General features: G+C 36.4%; 1 protein-coding gene across 4 annotated transcripts in view; it reads left to right on the plus strand.

Moving 5' to 3' along the window:
* The window catches only part of PACRG (parkin coregulated), a 210,588-nt gene extending 189,771 nt beyond the window's left edge, over nucleotides 1–20,817 (plus strand). For 3 of the 4 annotated variants that reach the window (XM_031061119.1, XM_031061111.1, XM_005416264.2), the window contains one exon: nucleotides 20,617–20,817. In XM_031061119.1, the coding sequence (XP_030916979.1) occupies nucleotides 20,617–20,771 (155 nt within the window). In that variant the 3' untranslated portion in view covers nucleotides 20,772–20,817. The remainder of the gene's footprint in view (nucleotides 1–20,616) is intronic. The other variant, XM_031061107.1, reaches the window with a different exon arrangement.
* The last annotated feature ends 2,502 nt before the right edge of the window (nucleotides 20,818–23,319 follow it).

Raw genomic sequence — 23,319 nt, forward strand, 5'->3', positions numbered from 1 at the left:
AGACTGGTCACACCGCATTTCCTTCCAATCCTCTTTCTACTCTTTCCTTTTGCTGTTATTTGTGGGGAATGAAAGACTATTTGTCCTTGTTACTTGCATTTCTTGTTTCATGTGTGATTTCAGTTCTTGGAAAGGTTAAATGCTGTTTACCATGGAAAGGAGATAAATGTAGAAGTATCATGCACCTTTACCTTTCTACATGGTGTTGGAGCTTTCTCATTTTACAGCTTTCGGTACAGTTTCAGACATTTGAGTAAATCACAATTAATTGGAGAAAATTCCATGGTGGTGTTGTACTGTGGACAAATGGACAAGACACCAGGAAACAATTATACACTTTGATTTCCAACTCTCCTGTGTTGGAGTGAATATTGAGTGTGTCAACTCAGCATGCTATTTACATTTCTCCTCTTATCTTTATCTTCATACCAATTTAAGTCTAAAAGTTACCTGGTAATATTGTTGAAATATACTCTTTCTTCATCCAGAAGCTGATTTAGCTTTTAGTACAGGCCAATGATTTCATCATGTGGGTGACTGTAGTTGTGAAATAAGGTTAGATGATCTTTGTCTTATATCTTTTGGAAAACTTCAGGGTTAGTTGAGCAGTCATACTACTGACTCTATTTTATGTGTTTTATTAACCTCCAGAGCTTATGTGGAAAGAGAAAAATACTTAAAGATTATTTTTTCTCTGACTGAGTTTAGAGAAGATCCTGTGCCTTATTAGGCTTCTTGTTTGAAAGGTTTTTCTACATCTTATTTATTTTTATGCTATTGCTGATAATCCTAGAGGCTTTATATATATGTAAAATCCTGGTGTTCATATCACCAAGAACTGTAGAAGTTAATGTATATATCAAGATCTATATCTCAACACATCAATTTCTAAATAGCAAAGCCAAAAATTTTTATAAATGACTGACACCATGTACTGTAGCCATGCCCACTTACCTTATATGTTAATTAGTAGTTTGTTGTTTGAAAGCATATTTCAAATTATATTTCTGTCTTAGTGTGGCTCACTGAAAAACTTATGTAGATGCTGGTTAAGACATAAATAGGAACTTACTACTAGAGCTAGCAAGCCATAAAGTCAATGCCCACTGACATAAATATCGAAGTATACCAGCTACACACCTGAAAGACAGGAGAAAAGAGAGGTCATTGTGGGCTCTTATTTATAAATGAAGCCTGCCAGTGATAGTCAGGATATTCATCAGAAAAAGGCCCTGGTAGATTCAGGGTTCTGCTGAAGCCCATGAGAGCCCATGTTAGAAATCAGTTAAGCAGTCAAGATTCACTGATGCCCAGGGCCTTTCATACCGGGGTTTATGTTTTGATTTTCATCTCTTTGTATTTGATCAGTTGTTTTCAGCCAACAAAATATGTTTATTTTATTTGTTCAAATCCCCATTCTAATCAATCATGGGATTCAGAAATATGGAAATTAGGAAATAATATGTTAAAAATAAAACATTCATCAGAAAAAAAAAGCAAAACATTTTTCACATCTTAGAGGATATGCTATAATGATGAAACTAGAAGTTACTGAAATGTAATGGTACAAAATCCAAACATTGTGTGGGAGTTACTCTCCACTTAATGCAACCCGTGATCTACAAATTTAGAAGAAATGAGATTTCATTCTTAGCATACATGCTAAATTCAATGACACTTAAAGATTCTGAGCAGTATGTTTTTCATTCATCATTCCCAGAGAAACATGTATTTGACCAGTTTAATTGTTCAAAGTGAAGCAAGGGTGGATACCAAACTAACAAAAACCCCAAATATCCAATTCTTCAGGAGCATTTAAAATACATGCTGAAACTTATAACATTTTTTATGAAGTATAATAATTTTAAAAGCTTTTTTCTGGTTTGTTATTTGTAAGAAAATATTTCTCTGAAAAATAAAACATAGACTATTTGTTTCTTTTAATAAATAATGTGTAACAAACAAATGGTGTTAAAATTATGCAAAAGGATGGTCACAATGTAGCTGGAAAATAAATGGTGATTCAAATACCTGCATTTTATATTTAGATCCAAATTTGTAAACTCCACTAAGGTCAATTTGCTAAGTATTTAATATTACATACATGTACTACTGTTATTTCTGCTTAAAATGGTAGATGCCTTATCTGAGATTCTGTTGGCAGATCTACTTGTACCTCAATTAAAATAACATCTATATTCATGAAGTGAGTTTGACCTTACATAGTAGCAGTAGGAAATACCTCTTCCTTATTCATTTACTTCACCTCCATGGACAAAAGTGGATTAATTTTTTGTTATTTATAGACATCCCTAAAGACCATGGTCTTGCCATTTCTCTGTTTACATGGGCTGTGATGAAGTAGGCCTAATGGCAATATTGTAAATAAAACAGCTCTAAGGAATGACCTCCAGGACTGAAAGCGCATAATATCAAATGGTGGGCTCTGTCACATGCTACTCATTGACATCATGACCTAGAGGTCCAAAAAACTCATCTTTCCCTCACTCCTGTTCTTCTTCCTGAAACCAAACTCAATTCTGTACACTAGCAATTTTAAGATTTAAATAACACTTATTTCCTGCTGGGTCAATAAACCTGGAGTAAATATTGGACTTTAGTGCCGATTTATAAATTATTCTTTAGGGTCTATGTTATATTTCCAAACATTCCAAGTATGTTTTGCTAGGTGCTTTTAAGATGGTAAGATGATTTTTTTGTGGTTGTTTCAGAAACTTATGAACTCACTTGTCTTTGGGAAAACAGTTTGTCTTTTGTAAATAAATGGAATTTGCCAGATCTTCAGCTCATATAAGTATTTGTCACTCCAAAAAAGTTATCTAAGGGTAGTTGTATTTAAATTTTATGGAAAAGTAACCTAACATTTTGTCCTAATGTTTTCTGTTTAGTTCAGAAGATGGAAACAGCATGTGCATGTCTTGAGATAACGCCTGGTAGGGGCAGATTACAGACTGTTGATTACAGACACTGCCCTTCAACACACAGCCCCACTCCCTCAGTGATACTGTTCAAGAGCAATCTCTTGATTTGCCACCAGAAGTGCACTAAAATGCATCAGCTCAATACACACCCATCTTTACTCAATTTAAAGCTTTTTAATGGAATGTCAGTCAAGTACGCTGTTATAATCCATACCTTATTACAGAGTACCATACACATGCATTTTAAATAGCACATTTTCTTAACTTAAACCATTTTCTTTTCTAGAAACCATTACAACTAAGGAATCAATTGTGATTATGGTAAAAGCCACAAATTATTTATTACTTAATGTAATTATTTCATTGCTAATTAAAAAAAAATCACCCTCCTATCTGATTTTCTATTTAACCAACATTTTCTATTTTCCCAACATTAAATACTTTTCCATCGTAAAGTATTTCTCCTCTATCTTAATGTTACCTGTCATAGGATTTGAGTATTTTCTAAAAATTAGTTAGACTCACAACAGTTTAGCAATCTCATTTGCTCTTAGCCTCACTCTTCCACCATGATCCATGTCCCATTTTCCTCATTGTAGCAGTTTTTTATAGTGACTGTGAGGATACTAATTTGAAGTGAGTTTTCAGCTTTGTTCTGAAAGCTGAGAAAATTGTGGTCAATCTAATGTGCTCTGACAGGGAATCTGAACTCTTTTGTTCTGTTTATTGAATTAGCCTATCTTCTGCTCCCATGAGCTTCGTTTTTCAGATTGATAGATTCATGATTAATACAAAAGAGAACAACGGAGGATGACAGTCTCCTCATGTATAAATATATTCCGCAGCACATGGGGAAAATAATTTCTTACAGGACTTTCACAGATAGAGACCACATCTTTGGCCTGATCATTTTAAAAGATAGCAACACTCAGCGTTTGTGGTACTTCTGTTGAAGTAATATAAATTTCAGTAATTCATTCAGGCAGTTTTCAATGAAAAAGCCAGGACCTAATCATAAGACAACAGGCTCAGGTACAGCTTTGTAGTCAACCTTAGGTGGGAAAAGGCATTTTTCAAAATTTTTAACTGTTCAGTCATTCTATGATTGAATGCCAAGCTATCCAAGTGAACTGCTTTGGTGCTCTAGCTAACATGAGAATCCGTCAGTGTAAGGGGATAGTTTGGAAGATGATAGCTTTAGAAAATTTAACTCAATGGTCTCTTCTTGACATTTTGTATCTTGATAGAATGTGAATTTGTACAACTTCTGTATTTTAAGAGGTGATTCATGTGAGACACTGGGACAAGTGAAAGCTGAGAACATTTTTGAGATAAACAAACAATATAGTGCAACTATTGACACATCAAAGATTTTGGACTATCAAAGTTATTCCCCAAAGAAAATAACACTGCCAATGGAAGTATTTATGTTAAAGATGTTTCTCAAAATAATGTTTGAGAAAATCCTCAGAACAAAACATTTTAAAGGAAAGAAAAAAAAATATAACATGCATTCCTTAGATTTTCCTTGTATTTGTGTAAGAAGTGGAGTATTGTGGTTCTCTTATAAAATCAAGTACGAAATTCTATTGATCTCTTTTACTATTGAATAGACATTATGAAGCATTAGGGAATTGATGTCCATATCACATTTTTAATCTGCTGTATATAATACTTGAGATAGGTGCACAACATCCCAGTATTTGTTTGTAGTAGCAAATTTAAACTATTTCAGGGAACATATGAATTATATATGAAATACTTAAAGTTCCAGCTGAATAAACACTCACATTTGCCATCAATTTCAAAGGTCTACAAGTAGAGTTTGTGCGCAATTTAAAATGAAAAATGTGTAGTACATGCATCTGACCTTTTTCATTTAAAATGCTATTCTGCCTTATCTAAATTATATACGGTTTGGATTTTTCTGTATTAAATAATTGTAGGAGGAAGGATGAAGCTTCATATGTAATATTTCTCCACAATATATATTTATTGGCACTCAGGCAGGTTTTATTATCAATACTTATTGTACCAAGTGTGACATCATGTGTCAGGAGCCCTGAAGTATTTCAGCATATATGGCTAGTAGTATATGTGGTTAATGCCCATTAACACTTTTAAAGGAGAAGTGAAATAATATGATACATCTGTGTTCTAGGGAAGAAATACAGAGTTCAAAATCAGGGTATTGGTTGGGGGAGAGGGTTTGGCTTGCAGTTTTCTGGGGTTTGGGGGGTATTTTGCAGAGGTATTATTATTTTGAGATAAAATCCAATTATATTAATTTTAAAAGAATTTTATTAGCAAGCTTTTATCAGCTATGGCTCAAATGCAATCTTTAGTTGTTTAAATGGAAAACGTAAGTTGCTAAATGCAAGCACATTCACTTGCTGCTAATACTCATTTAGAAACAAAGCAGCATGAGTTAAAACCATATAAGTAAGAAATGATTGTCTGACATAGGAAGTTCTTAAAATGTATTTCTGGAAGACATTGCTGATGATGCTGAAGTCAATAGAATGATTTTTTTCTTCCTCTGTTAAAGCAATGTGATTTTCTTCAAAATAAGCTGCACGGCACCTTCTGAAAGTAAAGTGGCAGATTTTAGAACTATACTGGCAAAGGGAAGAATGATTGCATTCTGATTTGCATTAATGTAAAAAAAATCACTACATGAGGAAGAAGTTAATCCCACTCCTATTAGCACATCACCCATGAAAATGAAATCATGGCATTTGATCTTCCTCTCAGTGAATTCAGTGTATTGAGTTTAATAGAAAGTCAACCTCATCACAGCTAAGTCCAGCACTGGCCCTGCTACTCTAATTAGACTTCCAAAATATTAGTTTCTTTTTTCCCTCATCTTTTTACTTCATTTCCCTTGACTGGAGTGCAATTTCACCAAAATGTAGTAGACTAATCATTAACTGGCAGCAGCACAGAGACTGAAACTTTAAATTGACAATCACAGCAATAGAATACCAGAAATTTATAGAAGCATAACCATTTCTTCTGCTGGGTGTGTGATAATTGTTTTTCTGCTCATTTACATCCAAAAGTAATTAAGCTCTACAACAAAACTATGTACTGTAGTATTGGTGCAAAGTCTGCTGTTTGGAGGTTATGCAGAAATTCCATGAAAACATCACAGTGGGAACTGTTGTTCATTTGCATTGTCACTTCCTAAAAATTTGCAGAAACATACCCTTGAAAGAATTAGGTCACACAAAATGTGGCCTAAGGGCTTCTCCTTTCTGTTTTCCCCAGTGGAGTTCTGCAGCTGATGTGATAAAAACCGTTCTACATCAATAATTTTTTGAGTTTATGTTTCCTGAAAAATTTATTTGGCTTATGGAAATAAACCAACTTTATCATTCAGTGGGAAAATTTCCTTGTCTTTCCTTCCAGACTTGATTTCTTGATACAAATGCAGTGGTGTTACATTGCATGTAAAGTTGTATAATAAAAGTTGGCAACTCTTAATATCTTCTGAACCTTCTTTAGACAATTGTAGTTAAAACCATGCATTAAAAATGCGTGTTATAGTAATGTAAGAAAATTATTACAGGAAGCTTTGCTTTCCCTGGCTATTAAAACTTACATATAAACAAATACAACTTCAAAGTGGAGGAATTTTCTTTCTCATGACATTTTTTACTGAAGTCTCAGAGTGTTTCATGGTCACATATGCCTTTTGCTTTTAGAGGTGTAAGGGATAGCTGTTGTTTTCAGGTGCTATCGATAATGTGAAAAAAGCTATGAGATAACAACATAGCTAGTACTTTTCTTATTGGAAATAAGCTAATTAATCACTGTAGTGGGCAGAGAAAAGCTAACTCCCTCTCTCATTTACTTTTCTGAAACTCATTGATTTACACGGTGAGACATGGCTATCTCTGGCAGCAGTATTATACCCTTCATTTCTTAATACTTTGTATATGCTTGTTTCTTTAGTTAGGAAATGCTTTGATATAAATAAACACTCTTTAGTCCTGATTTTGCAATCACTTACACATTTTCATGACAGTTTTCTAGTCAGGCCTATATCTGCTTATGATACCAAACTCATTTTATATACCATGAGCTTTATCTTGGGAAAACTTGCATGAATTTTGTTGAATTCCACTTTCCAGAGCTTCTCATATACATACATAAATATTTTCTTTATCTTCCTGTATTTTCTCCTCTTTTTTTTTTGATTTCATGTATTTTGGGGGGTGATTATTTTATGGCAACACCTCCCTTAAGCTTACAATAATATAGATGATTCTAACATCTCATTTATACTTGTTCACTTTGTCTTATGGTCATAGAAGTTTTTCCTTGAATAATCAGAGGGATCTCATGTAAGTACAACACAGAAAGACCATCTTCGTATAATTTCTATAAATTGTGCAGTACAACAATATCTTTAACTGTTATTAAAATATAAATAAATAGACAAGGAATAAGCTTTGGATCATTTATTATATCTGTAAAAACATAAACAGCCGTAAATAAATGAAGATAGATTCAGAATAACCATCTGTTAGGAAGTTAGTTCAAGTCAAAACACTTAAAAATTGGCACTGTAGGCTGTATTCATGTAAATATGTATTTAGACATTTAAATATCTAGCCTTATGTACAGATGTTCTGATTCACTGCAGCCTTCATTTGGGAACTGCTAAAGGCTCAGGATCGACCCACTCAGGTAGCTGCTGAAAATTGTATTCAGGTGCTAAACTTTATGTTTTTCTGAAATATTGGCACAAGTTCATAGCCTAACAATAGGTCTGTCTCCACAACTGCTTCCTTGCCAAATCATAAGGTAGAGGTCACAAGAGCCTTTCTCCATGATTAAATAATTTGATAATTAGGTGAAATCTCCTTGATCATGTAAGATGCAGATTTGAAACCACATAGGCTGGGCTTGTTACTGCTTCCTGGGAGGGTGCTTCCACACTAAGTTTTCAAACTATAAAAACTAAGGCAGTCATTTCTGCCCTTGCTTTTTTTTTTTTTTTTTTTTTTGGCCTGCCTTAAAAACACCAGGCTTAATGGGCCATAAGGTTATTCTTTTCTGTAAATCTTCCCAGCCACCCCCTCAACTCACATAGCCATTGTCCAGATTCAGTCAAACTGAAAAAGGGGCAAAGCTTCTGGAAAAATAAGCGTCTGGGTAGGAGGGAGGGATCCAAATTCATGTCCTGGTGAGAGAACTGTGGGTAGGGTATGCAAGAGATACAAGGTGTCAAAACATGCCTTAGCTCATACCCTCTATTAGCTGGTAGAACTCGTGGGAAACAAGTTGTCATTGTAAAGAGGTGTAGGGCAAAATCAGTGCACATGCATGGGAAACAGGCATCACTCAAGTTTCGTGACACAACTTGCTTTTAAAGAAATCATTCAGTCTCACCCAGAAGGAATGGCAATAGCTATCTACCATCAGGAAAGCTCCTGGGCTGTAGCTCCAGGCTGAATGCAAATATTTAAGTCTCAGGGAAAAAGTCTTCTGCTCCCTGTTCCCCACTGGCTGCCTCTGTGAGACTCACTGATCAGCCCTTCACTCACTTGAACACTGCTCTTGGGAATCCAGCTCCTACTATATGCTGAGAGGTAAATTTAATGTTACCGAGTCCCCTACAGAGACCACAGGTATTAGGTGTTGCAGTTCCTGACATGGTCTGCATTTCTGTTCTGGCTGTAAAAGATTTATACCACAGTGCTGTCTCCTGCCTTGTGTCTCTAATTCTGCCTGTTTTCACAGTTGTCTTCTGTGGATGTGTGAAGTTAAGTCAGTCTGTTAGCTGAAAATTGGGAGTGCTATTATTGTTCCTCTCCTATAAAATCAAGTTCTTATCTTCTCGTGCCATTTCCCCTACAGAACTAGAACCATAACCCCAGTTTAAGCCATTCTGACCTGCTAGATAGATTACAAGGGCAAAGATATTTAAATAAATTAATATTAGCTTGACTTCTTCAGTGTCTTTTCAGGACTTGGTGACAGTGGTTATAATCTCTGCCAGACAACTATCAGCAGTTTCAGGAACTGTTGAGGCAGATGGCTGAGGCACTAGATCTGATAACAAGCATGCCTGAACTTACTGACTTTTCTGCATTTTTTGATATTAGGTAGAGAGGAAAACTTATGCCTCTGTAAAATAAGGATATTAAAAAACCAGCAAGAGATTTCTGGCTTACGCTTTTGGAGTGTTTTTTTGTTGTTGTTGTTTTTGTTTGTTTGTTTGTTTGTTTGGTTTTGGTGGGTTTTTTTGGGTTTTGTTTGCTGGTTTGTTTAATCTATGCAATTAAAGGAAAAGAATACAGTAGCAAAGAAGAGGTCTCAAGCGCTGGGAACCTGTTGGTACCTCTCTTCTCACAGACTGGTAGCAGGTTCAATTCTCCTCCTCTGTCTTATGAAGTCAATTCTTTAGCTGGTACCCACCTTCCTGTAAGAGCCCTGTGCTTGCGTTAATGCAGTTGACATTCCTTTCTAATCATTTCCCAAGCAGACTTGGGAGTAAGTAAGTAGGTAAGATTCTTACTCATTACTGTAAAGCAAAGATATTGGGTTCTAGCATCAGATGTGCAGATAAGCCTATCTACCCTTTAACCATGTTTTGCTACAGAATTACAGCAGAAAGTCAACAGGCTCAGATATAACATGTCAATTGGTATCCAGTGGGATATTTTTAGTTACACTGTGGAATTATTATGCTAAACCATAATGCATATATTCTTATAGTTAGAACCTTTATGAAGCATACTTCAGAAAATTAACTAGCCAAAGGAATGTCCTTGGCTTCCTTCCTCCACTTTCAGCCTTTGTTTGTCTTATACTTCTCCCATGTCCACATTCTTCTCCCTGGGACAAGAAATGTCGATTTTACTTATCAGTCAAGCACCCAATAAACTTCAGCTGTGATAGGACAAGTAATTCAGGAGGACCTTTCCAGATACCACCATCCAGTGATGACATTTCTTGGTGACTCACGAATTTTCCTCACATGATTTTATTGAGACTAATGTATGTTATTCATTTCCCTTAAAATAACATTGTTTCCTTCAAAATCATCATTCTGCTCTAGCTGCTGTTGTCCAAAAATGCTCAGTGATATTTTTCTGATGCAGAATTTCCTCTTAATCTTGAGGTACTGCTTCCATGGGTACCAATTCAGCAGCAGTGCAGCTGCAGAGTTGGGTCAGAGACCTGTAAACGCACTGCAGCCATTAGCATTAAACAACACAGAAGATGAAGCAGCCATCTGTGGTCTGCTGGAGAAAAGCGATAGTAATTTTGTGAGATGTTACTTCTTCCTTTCTTCTGGAGGCTGACCCTGTCCACTGAGCAATAAGCATTTCAGGAAAACTTCAAGAGAATATTACTCTTGAAATATTTTCCACTTAGATATTAGTCACGCTGACTTCCAGGTTATCTTTGCAAGGTGTCCCAAATTTATCCAAAAACCCCCTTCATAACTTTACTTCATAGGAATGGACATTTCATTGTTATTAATGTAAAGCTGATTACAATGTGTGCATGTACTCTCAGATCACCCAAGTGTGAGAAAGCATATTCAAGTTGCCATGGAAGAATTTTTCTTGACAGCTTTTTACTTTTGCGCTTCATTATAATACATGAAAATGCAAACTTCAAATATTCAAGCACATTTTGCTCTGCTGTGCTGTAAAACTGTTCTCTTTGTTTGAAAGCTCTAGGCCAGCCTGAGTTGACCAAGAGCATTCAGCCATATCAGTTGCCTCTTCTCTTGTCTCTTCCTTGCTGACCTGATGCACCATGTATGTGTGCGTGTGTAGGAGCTGTTTTCCTTCGCAGCTGGAGGCTTGTCAGGCACCGGGGCTGGAAGGACAGTAAGATGAAGGAATGATGAATAGGCAATTAAGATTGTGGTTACAAGATCTAGCATGCTTTAGCAATGTCAGAAGACAGAAATGGTCATATTTTCCAGGATTGGCTGGAGAGTGGTAAATGACAAAAAACTCTTGTGCTTTAAAGTGCTGGCAGGGCAGCAAATCAGGATAGCAAACACTCAAATGACCACTGCCGAGGAGATGATTTTACTGTAACTACTTCACTGCTTAGAGATACATGATATGTGCAGCAGTTTCAGACAAGCAACTACAAATTCACCTGAAAAGCAAAGGTATTTACTTTTTTTAAGCATGACTGTTGAGGTTCACTGCTTTTGTAATGAAGTGGAAGGATATTAAGAGAAGCATCACAAAGTGAACCAGAGGTGCTGCATTGTTAGCAGTTGGAGGTTGTCTCTATTGTGACACCTGTATGATCAGTGTTAACCAGGTTCCAATTCACAGTGCTCAGCATGTCATGTGTCCTCTTTGCACACAGAAAAGCCACTTTTACTCCCATGTGTAGTTCCAGAACAGATGTTTAAAGGTCTTTTTTTCAACAACCTTAAGGCATATGCTTCTGGATGATTGCAATTCTTTAGGTGTAAGCAATGCAAGAAAGAGCAGTATTTTCCTCCTATAGATATTTATTATATATTAAAATATACAAATATATATTAATAAATAAAAATATAAAATAATTTCTATTACATAAATATATATATATATCTATTCATACATGCCAACAATAACATTGTGTCATGAACACTGTAAATCAGAAAAATATATTCTTCATTCTTACTACTATTGGTAAGACCTTTTTTGGGTTTTATTTTTATCAGAAAAAATGCTATCTGGAATGGAAAAAATAGCCTTTAGTTAATAATTTTTACTGGACTATGTCAATTTTCTTAAAACAATGAAGAAAAGTAATAAAGTGTAATGAAATAAACATATGGGATATATTAAAAATAGTTTTATTTTAAAATATTTTAATATATGTCAATACTAATTTTACCTCAAAAAAACTGCTAATCATTTCCCATCCTATTGTTTTTATACACACTTATTGTATGCAATTACTTCATTGTTACAAACAGATGTAATTATGCCTTATTAAAATGCTTGTGTTTTATTAACACTCTGATCCCTTTGTGAAAACAATAGGAGTACATTTTAATAAACACAGCCTAGAGTCTGTGATATCTTTAGTGGCACAGTAAGTAATGATTTGATATGAGATAGTAAAGAAAGTAATCTTATAAACATTATATAAGCGGCAAAACAATAGGTTTTGCTGTGTATTGCAAGAGTGTGTCAGTCTACAAAATCTGACTAAGTGGTCTAAGTCAGGTGCTGACACGTAAATATCCACTATCACCTGGTACTGGTGTGATTTAGACAAGAAGATTGAGTGTTTCCAGTTAAGAGTCACTGATGAAATAGTTCTTATTCACTTTTCTTTTTTCACGCTTAATTCAGATCCCTAAAACTTAAAAAAAAAATCAGTCTGAATGTGGTGTATGTGCAGTTTCTACATTTTTTTAAAGGCTTCAACTTACTCAATTCAAAAGCCATGAATCTGCAGAAATACCACACCTAGGGGACACAGCTTCCTTTGTCTTTTTATCTGTTTTGCATTTCTGTAAGACTACACATTATAATACATTTTAGTTATATAAAAATTGGCTTTTTTCTGTTTGCTTAAAAAGCTGTTATGAATTCAAATTTATGCTTTTCTTAATGTAAAATGTATAGCTGTTAACTAGCTTTTAATAAGTATTTATTTTTATGTCCTTCATAAAAAGAAAGCAAATTCACATCATGGGAAGGCTATTTTTTTATCTATAATATTAATTAATTCAACTGGAAAAACAAAGGAAGAGTAATCAGAGTACCCAATTCATTTACATATATATATATATATAAATAAATATAAAGGCACACCAGAAGGAGATATCCTGATCCTTATAGTACTCATACCTGTGGAACAGGGTGTTCCTTTATGTCTGGCTTGAGGATAAAATAGCACATTCTAGTTTCAGTCCTAGTTGTCCTTTAAACTGCTTAAATTCTGTCCTTGTCCTACAGCAATGAAAGAAGTCTTGGCAAATCCACACAGTCATTCATAGCTTTCATCTCCTTGTCCTTTCTCAAATCACTGCTAAAACACCCTCTGTTGACTTCAGGCTCTTGCTTATTTAGCTTAATTAGGGAAGAGTGAAACTAGAAAACTGGCAGCTTTAGGCATATTCAGCAACCTATAGGCATATCCAACTGCTTGCTCCCATTATTTCAATGAGAATTTTTTAATGCATTGGCCTATTTTTATATGGTCGCGTTCCACAGGATCGCAGAATAGTTAGGGCTGGAAAGGAGATAATATAGTCCAACCCCTTCTGCCAAGGCAGGGTCACCCAGAGCAGGTGACCCAGGAACGTGTCCAGGTGGGTTTGGAATGTCTCCAGACAGGGAGACTCCATGGCCTCCTTTAGCAGCCTGCTCCAGCGCTCTGCGACCCTCAGTGTAAAGTTCTTCCTCATGTTGAGGTGAAACTTCCCCGGACAAAAAAGGGCTCACCCTTCTGTCACAAAGTTAGGAAAGCAGTCGTTTGTTTTTTGTTTTGGTTTTTTTTTTGTTTTTTTCTCTTAATCTATACAGTTAAAGGAAAAGAAGACAGTAGAAGAGAAGAGGTCTCAAGCACTGGGAGGTCACTTAGTTCTCTGTGCAATTTTTGATGGGCAAGCTAGACTGAATAGACTTCTTAAATGGTAATGATTTTGAATGGCAAAATTAGACACAACCAATTCCATTAGTACATGGCAGATGTACAAACATATCAGCAGTTATTAACACAAAGTAATGGATTACTGAGCTTTTTGCTTGTGAAGGAAAACATAGGGTTCGCCCTTAAAAGCATTTTGGTTGCATTAATAAAAAATTTCCAGTTGGTGGAAAGAAGATGGATTGCTAAGCATCTTGGGTTTAAGTATGTGTGTAACTCAATGTCACAAATGAGCTGGTTTAGGATTGTGTTTCATATTGAACTCAGTGGTCTTTGAAACACTTGAGGACTTTCAGGTTTGTCACTTTGAATTACATTAAAAAATAAATTATGTTTATTCCACACATACTCAAAGATTTGTTTTTTCATGGTTTTAATTCCTTTTGCATTAATGGTGATATATTTGGATGAGAAATTAATGGGATGAACAAACGTATTTTGCATCAGTCCAGCAAAGCTATGCAAATTTTGCACACACAAACGTGACTTCCAACCAAAAAAATATTATTTACTTTTTACCAACTTATATACATCTAAAACAACTGGCAGAACATCAGATTTACATAACTGGTGCAACTCTTTTTGCATGCTAAGCATGATTTGTGACTAAAATATTGTTTTGCAATAGTAAACGTTGTCCCAAGGCCAATGAGATGTCAGCCTCCAAATTCCATTCCCCCGTTGAGCATACTATTTATCTAAGATTATTTAACTCTGCTTTGTTTGATATTGATCTGTAGCACTAACATAGGCAAACTTCAAAGTCTGAATTAATTGGAGAAGTTTAAATACTTATAAAGGAAAAAATATTCGCTTATTTTTTACTGCATTGATATGCTTGCTAATAAATTTTGTTACAGAACCTGTGATTTCTTTTTCATTCTTGTACTTCTATTAGGGAAAAAAAAAAAACAAACAAAAAACAAAGAGAAAAAAAAAAAAATCCCAAAACCTGGGCTTAGAAAGGATTACATGTGATATTGATAACATTTCCTGGAAATGGAAAAACTGCAATAACAGCTGCTGTGTTGGCTCATTTTCAGCTGGGTTTTTTTGGTTTGTTTGGTTTAGGTTTTTGTTGGGTTGTTGGTTCTTTTATTTTTTTATTCCAGCAATTTGCAATCAGTTGCAGCTATCTCTAGTTAGCTTACATCATTAGTAAAACGTCATTTCCATGTTTCCTGTCCAATCAGAACACTTCCTCTACTTGCTGACTTGTTGACTTTCTGAATAGCATTTATAGTAACAGCACTTTCATTTCACTGTAAATGCTTATTTGTGAAATAACTGAAAGCTGGCTGCATATGGAAGATAACTATAGGAAGGATCTATATTTTATGCTAAAGCAAAATTCCTTCAATGAGAATTAAGAAAATATTTTCTAGGACATGATGAGCTGAAATGTCTCTATATTAGTAATCTTTTTTAAATTCCAAGCATACATGCCTTCTTGGATTGAAATATTCTTCTGCAATCTCTGCAGTACTGTAGCATTGCAAAGTGATAAACACTCAGCATTAGTGATGAAAAAGAGAAGGAAGAGCCAAGGAAAGCAAGAGACAAGGAACTCGAGTGTTGATAGTGTCAAAAGATATGTCTGTGCTTATTCAAAGATTTGGCCTTCTCAGGTTATATTAATACATTCAGCCTGAATGTTTTTAAGTGCTTTGAAATATATGTGTTAATCTCAGTTTTTAAAATTATGTTTCATGATTTCAAATCAGAGCGTTAATGAAATTTTATTAATTTTTTAGCAAAAATTGTGCTTCTTTCCCTGGAATAAGATTAAGCTTCCAAAGGCAGTGTTATATGGTAATCTGTTACTACACCAAAAGTTTAGATTTTTTTTGTACCAAAACAGATAATAATTCTCCCTATGACATTTGTAACTCCAGCAAGTACTCCTTCATGAAACACATGTTCATTTTTAAGAAGTAGCACTCTCCTCCATCACATTTTAAATGGCTGGTGAAAATCTCTACCAGCCCAAGGGGATTTCTACATCCTTTCCCATTTTGGGATTACTCTGTGCTAAGCAACTGGAGGTGTTCCACCCTGAGCAACCTGATCTAACTTTGGAAATGAGGCTGACTTAAAGCAGACCATTTGGACAGATGACTCCAGAGGTTCCTTCCAACATAAATTACTCTACAAGCTCTTCTTTCCAGCACTCTAGCTTTGGGACTAGCCTACTTGAGGCTAATTTGCACTTTGTGTGTACATAATCTAGATTTATCCTAAAGAACACTTAAAACTGATGTTCACATTGCTCTGAGCCTTCACAAAGGGAACATGGGATTCTCTGTCTGGGTTAGTAACAACCACAAGCCATAACCTCCTGGTGTCTCTTCCTTGCCCTGAGTGAAATGAACTGGAAATGTCCCACTGTTTCTTAGCAGACAGGAGGGGTTTCGTTTCTCACCCTGTGACTTTTCACAGACTTTCAATTTAATGAACAGGGAGACTGAACTACCTCATCCTTCCTGGAGCTGACAATTTCAAAGCTGAGTTCTGAGTCACAGTGATAGGAGTGGTGCAAAGGAGCCTTCCTCTCTCCCCACACTGACTCATCAGGGCTTTCTTTTCCCACTCCAGTCAGGAAGCCAACACATTCTATGACAATTAAATTTATCCTAACAAGAAGACTTTGAAAGCTTAATTAAGCTCTGAACTGTGCCTAAGCAGTGAACTTACATGATGTGAACCCTGACATGGATGCATGTCAGTCTGTAGCTGAAATCAGCTTCCATTTATTTCTTGGTATTGGTGATGACTCCCAGAAGGAAAGAAAGCCCTGAAATTTTCCTCAAAAATTTTTAATGCTATTTTGTACTGCTTAATTGCATTTTGTTATGTGACAGGCTCAATCACATTGCAGCTGGGATTTTTTGTTTTGAAGTAACATTCAGGTTAGCATGTTGCATTCCTGTAGTCTAATTGCTGAAAATATGTGTTGGTTTGACTAGGGTGAACTGAGCCACTTAAAATGGATTTTTACCACTGTTATATTTTACCATAAATAGTACTTTCATTGTCAACAAGAAAAGTTGAGAATCATGGTTTGTGACTCATACCTTCCTTGGAAGTCACTTTACTTACCTTTCAGTATCTTTGTTTTTCAAGATTCAAAAGGAAGGAATGATGCCTATCTTTCCAAGGAGTTTTATTGTTTTGTGTACCAAAAAAAAAAACCAAAAAAAAAAAAAAAAAACCCCAAAAAAAAAAAAAAACCACCACTCCAAACTGTTATACCAGAGCTCTTTGTTAACTAGTAGCACTTCAAAAATTTCTGCTAAGAATAATTTGTTCCAAGACAAGCTGAAATACACAAGTGTGACTATATACACTTAAAATCAGTAAATAAACACTTTCTTCAGTAAAGCACAAAGGAATTATATTTGAGTTACAATTTGAGTAAAAATATCCTCTAAATGAGGAACATGGTGCTGTCTACACAGTCACTGTTCCAATACTAAGCATTCCTCAGATATTTAACCTTTGTGGAAAATCGAATATCCCAAGATCTATGACATCCCTGCAATAACAGGCGTATGAAAACCCTGCCTTTAATTTGTGTAAAGCAGAACCTTTGGAACAATCACCACCAGGAGCAAGCTCTGCTATCTGTGAAATACTTACAAGCAACATATTTAGGAGATTAAAAACTCCTCTTTTTGAGATTTGGCCTGCCTTGAAGTGAAATCCAATAAACTAAAGGAATGTCTTGGGCACTTCCAGGTGCTAACAAATGTCTAGAGTTAAGAATAGATCTGAGGGAGCTCTAAGGGTTGGTTTACCTTTCTTATCCATTCCAGGATGTCAAAACTGCCATATCAGGCTTTTAGTGCATAGATAGAAACTTGCTCATCCTTCTTTAAAGCAGTAATATTTTGTATTTGTAGCATTACCCTAGTGAAATTTTAAAATGAAATGACATGGAATACAAGTAACACCAGAATTATCCCAAATCAGGAATCGAAGCATGTCTAGACTCAAATACAAACCACCTTTTATAGCAAAATTCAAATCCTCCCCCGTTCCCTGCCAAAGGCTGAGTTCAGTCCCAGAGGGCCTGAGCAGGGTTTCCTTGGCTACAGCAGCTGGCATTGGCAGGGCAGGGAGTGCCTCTCCTGGCCTTGGTGTGCCGGCTGATTGCATCAGCTAACACAGGTCTCAACAGGTGCGGAGACTTTCACTTCACTTTAAGCACCATAAAACCTTTGGTGCATGATTTGAGAGATTGGGAACTAACTTTTTGAGCCAGGAAGGGCTGGGATCAGGGATCCTGATTGTAATCCTCTAGATCTGTCAGTAATCCTTCAATGCATTTCTTCTAAACATAGAAATAACATTTGTTCTGAAATGAGTTCTTAGTGCATACTGAATTTGCCAGACATTTCACTTTGAGTCAAAGATATGACAAATGTGCTTCCTAGCATTTTCATATTGATTTATTCTTCCTCACAAAGGACAACTTCATGAGGGGTTTGAACCAGATCCATGTTCACACTTTACATATGCAACATTTTTGTGGCTGACAAAGCTGTCTTCTCAGGCAAACTTGGAAATAAAGTCAAACCAGAGAAGGGCTTGCTGAGACCCTTATACTTCAATGGCTATTTTTTCCAACTAATCATTATTATTACAAGCAGATATTTACCCTTAGGTTCATTGGGCAGATCATTCTGACTCATGCATTTAATGGATGTTGTCCTCTTGGGCTAATGCATTTAATATTTGCATGAAAGCTTTGCTAATTCCTATAACTACATAGGGATAGCCATTTTAGTACTTACTAGGTGACATCAATGCTGACATAACCTTTCCAGTGTTGTTGGTTGTAGCTTGTGTCATGACACTGGTGTGAAATAGGCTGTCTTGAGGATACAAACCTTCATAAAACACAGATGGTCTGCAGGAAAAAAAAATTGTAATGATGGTCTCCACATCACACATTCAGTCTTCCCTTGCAGACTCTTTCATTTATCATTGCATCACGCTCTTAGGTACCTTTGAATCAAGCATCTAAGACATAATTTTTTGTACAGACTATGTTCTATAATAAAGATTATAACATGCAATTCTGGAAAATACCTCTGCTACCAGCATTATCACGGCTTCTCATTGGCCTCCCCCAGGCTTCCTGAGAAATGTATCACCATTACTTCCAGACAGTGATTTTTTTTGCTACTTCTTTGAAAGAACGATGAAAGCTGTGTAAGCTCATTAGCAGAGCATGTGTGTAGGCTTAAAATTACAGATAATAGACATATGGTTGGAAAGTCAGTAATTCCTTTACATATTTGCCAAGACTTAGGTCAAGGTTCAGGGTTTCCTTTGCTCAAACTGGTGAAATCAGAAATACCTCCAGGTGTTCTGGGGAGGGCTTGCACTGCACAGGCAAGACAGGTGATGAAGCACAGTTATCTCAGTTGCCTTCTGCAAGAGCAAGCCATGTTTATTCTAAATTGCACCGAGTTGTGATGTGCTTTTCTTTTTGTATAAGTCACTTCTTTTTCTAATAGTTCTTGGTGTTCTCTATGCACTCTCATTATCTGTTATTTGTAACATAACAGTAAATTCATTGTAATAAATTTTGATGCCACAACCCTGGCTTTTCGTGTCAGTGAGATTAACAGTTAATGTATTGGAAAATATTTGTGTGCTTAAAAGTAATTATCATAAAAAATAAATTACCTCCTTCCCACTCAAGAATCACAGTCCTCCTATGCCACATCAGTATTTATAAAACTATTTCATAAAAAGTAAAGTGGCATAAATGTGTGTAAGAAGTCAGATATTTTACAGAAAAATTCATCTAAAGGATGATTTTTCCCCAGGTTCACCAGCTGTTTCTTCATGATCGTGGTTCTTCAGTTTTTGCTGGTAACAAAGCCACAAGTTTTAAATCCAGATCTTTTGGCTTAGATCTAAGAGAAGATGTGAGGATTGGTGCAGATAGTACATCTACATGGCATCAGCCTGGGCATCTAGAAGCAACAGCAACAGTGAGGGCAAAATCTACCCTTGCCTTTCTGTTTGCCCCGTTCAAATGTGAAAGGCCACCTTTGCCGGAGGAGCTGCATTGTCTTGACAAATGGGTCTTTCTCTGGCTGAATGAGAGTGCCACTGATTGTTTGAGATGTTAACATGGGCACATTGTCAGCACTGTCCAGAGTGAGGCCACTGGCTGCTGCATATGGACAACCCTACAGCAGTGTGACAGCTCCCCACTACACCAAACCTGGTCTGAGTACATTTTGCTCCTTCCAAATTATTTTTTATACATATCTTGGAATATATATTCAGATGCTTTTCAGAATATTGTTTTAAAACCAAATGAAAAATATTTTCCTTCTTTAAATCTCTCAGCAATTTTGTAGGTGAAGTTATTTCTTGTTACTCTTATTTTGTTGTCACAGATGCTCATACTTATTTTTAAAGAATTGTGGTCTGTGTGTATGAGTGTGTGTCACCCTTACTAGTCCATGTTAGACAAAGCAGCAGTAAATGTTACTGTGTCTGGGGACTGCAATAATTTGTCCTTTTGCATTGACTTAATTTTACACATTTTTTCAGGAAGCTGAAATTGAGTGATGTTATACTCCATGTTATACTCCAAAAAATCTCCTTTAGCCAGATTCCCTCTATCAGGAACAACATAAGTGTGTGAATATGATTACTAATGTGGAGCAATCCCAAACTAATATCTATTTAAGATTTCGAACCATAACAAGTCTAGATTAAGTTATGTTTTTAGAAAAGTGCTTATGCATCTGGCAGTAGAATTTTGTCTTAAATAAGCAGTGTTAAAGACAAAGAAGTAATGGTTTTAGAGGTGGACGGTGAAAGAGAGAATCTATATTTGTCTTATATGAGAATGTGTTTATTTTCATTATTTTCATTTTCATTTATTTTCATTGCAATTGACCAGCAATTGCAATTTTCTATGTCATTATTTTGAAGTGTAAGACAAAATTCAATATAACTCTTCCATTTTTCTTTTTCTTTTTTTTTTTCTTTTATTAACCAGTTAATTTAGGTGATGGGATAGAATACAGCCAGCAGAAGCGTGAAAATATTGGAGTTCTCATCCAAGAGACACTGGAACTCCTTGAACGCTACGGTGGAGAAAATGCTTATATAAACATTAAATACATGATTCCCACTTATTGGTCGTGCATGTAAACTGAGTTATATTAAATGGGATGATTCCATCTGTGCTCTGAAAAAACTATCTGACTCTGTATGGCATCTTGTTAGTCATGCTTTATCTTCTCTACAGCTGCTAAAATAGTGGCTTCTGGGGCATTGGAGTATTAGCACTATTGTGAACAAGGCTTTCCAATACATAAATAGTGTCTGTTCCTTTGATTACAATGGTGTACTGTGCTTGTTTGTTCCCTGAAAGAATCACTCCTTTATAACAGAGCTGACTCGAACAGGAATCTGAGTTAAACCTTCACTTGTGTAGACAATAAAACTATAATTTTCATATGCGATTCAGCAATCGCTGTTCTGTGTCCGCTTGCCCTGAGGGTGATGTCAGAGGCTGTAACAAGAAGAGTTTATGCTGACTGCTTAATAGGTGTTTGTCATGGAAGAGAAACACCAGTTCAGCAATGCCTCTCTGGCAGCTGTGCCGAATAATGTGCACTGACATACAATAAAACTGTTGAATGTATATACCAATTGCAGCAGGAAAATTTATATTTTCCATTATAAGGCACTGTCATTAAATTAATCCAGGTTTCTTACACACTCCTGTTCTCAGCTTCCAGTGTTTACTCATGGAACTTAGGTTCCTCTTGGTGAACATAAGGCACAAGCAAGCACAGTTTTGAAGAAAAGAAGCCCAGGAAAAAAAAAAAACTTGAATAAATCAGACAGAAGATACAGCATATAGAAAGTATCAGCCCCTAGCGACACTGTTAATCTGGGTAAACACAGAATATACACCTACATTTTTAAAGGGCACTTGGTATTTTTGTAACTGCAAGGTTGGTATTGCTTTTCTCTTGTTATTATTATGGTGTGTATGTGTGCAAACAATGTAACTATTGTTATAGGAATCCCTTACAAATTCCTACCCAGTTAGTTTCTCCCTGTGTACCCATAACACAGAACTGATATAGCCATGGATTTAAGCAAAGCTATTGAGATTGGCTTTATTGCTTTTTAAGCATTTCTATGGAATAAACCTACCAAAAAAAACAAAAAAACAAAAAAAACAGTCTTACAATTCTCAAAGACAACCATTGAAAATTATTGAGTCAGCTCAAAACAAACCAGAGATATTAACTTTGCCTAAAAACATGAGATTTTTTTAAGTACTTTGAAAGACTTTGGGCTCATCTGGCTTTCATTATGTTTTCTGGAGCTCTTCAAATGTATGCAAGTTGCACTTTCAAGTGTTTCAGTGTAACTGTTAAGAGACTGAAATGCACTCTTTGATGTTAAACATGTGAGACTTTTTTCAAGTGCTTATCCATATCCATATCCATATTCACACCTTACAAGGCTTGCCCAAGTGAGAGACACAGCCCCTATGCTGCCCTGTTCTCTTGGATGCTTGCTGGAAGTGTGGGGAGCACCTTCCCACCTGCTGGAACTTTGAGCCATATCTGTCATTAGATTGACATTAGAACTTGCCTTTTTCTGTTCTGTGGCATCTTCAGCCTGAGGATTTTCTTTTACTTTCTTCTTCTCTTTCCTGTGAATAAAAAAAAAAAAATTAAGAAGATTTTTACTCTTCCCACCTCTTTGAGAAGCTGCACCTTCAAGTGATGCCACCAGCCACAAGCACTCAGCAGCCCCTGGTTTAGGCATGGCTGCTGGAGGTGTGCCTTTTTCCCAGGCCCCAGAAGCATTTCTTTTCTGTTTGTTTTTTTTTTTTGTTAATGTTGTTCCTCCTGAGTTTTGTCCTACACAATTTTTCCAGGGCTACCCTCAAGTCCCTAGAGTTGAGACAAGGTCTGTGCTGTGTCCAACAAACATTTGTGATGGGTAAGTACATCCAAAACTCCGCCTCATGTCTAGGGTATCGACAAATCTTTCACCTTCTGGGAGAAAGAGAGGTGAAGCCTGGCTGTAGGCCCATGCCTCTGGGAACTCCAGAGCTTTGTCTTCGAACCTTGCAGCACAGAGGCTAGCTGGATAATACAGGGGGCACAGGCCAGGTCTCCTCTTCCAAAAATGCCTTTCTACACAGCCACCCTAGCAGTATCTGCTCAGCCTTCGCTTACAGCTTCTCCCATTTGCCTTGCATTGTCCCTGGCACCACTGAGCCATACTTTTTCATTGACTGACATCTATGGAGTTGGTAACTGTGGCATTGCAGGTTTCCCATGAGTACAGACTGTGCTGGAAAACTGCAGCTCACAGGGAGCTGAGTTATTCAGCTCGGAAATAAACCAAACCCTTCATAAAAGGAGAATTCCCAGGCCACCTTTCACTCCTCAGCTATTTGTATTCTTTCCTTAAGAGAAAGTCCAGTTCTGCTCTTTGCCTGAGATCAAAAAGCTCCTCAATAGCTGGCTTCAGTTCCCCTGATGCTGGGCTCCAGCCACAGAGCCACTCACAGGAGGGACTGTGCGGGAAAGGCTCTCAGCCCTGGGTTTTCCCCATCCCATCACCCCTCTGCATTCCCAACAGCTCTGCTGGGGATGAGAAGTTTCAGGCTCCTCACCAGCCTTTGTAATTCTTTTCCCCAGCCCCCTCTTTTTGCATCCCCTCC

Source organism: Geospiza fortis, unplaced genomic scaffold (assembly GCF_000277835.1).
Source record: "Geospiza fortis unplaced genomic scaffold, GeoFor_1.0 scaffold41, whole genome shotgun sequence".
Lineage (NCBI taxonomy): Eukaryota > Metazoa > Chordata > Aves > Passeriformes > Thraupidae > Geospiza > Geospiza fortis.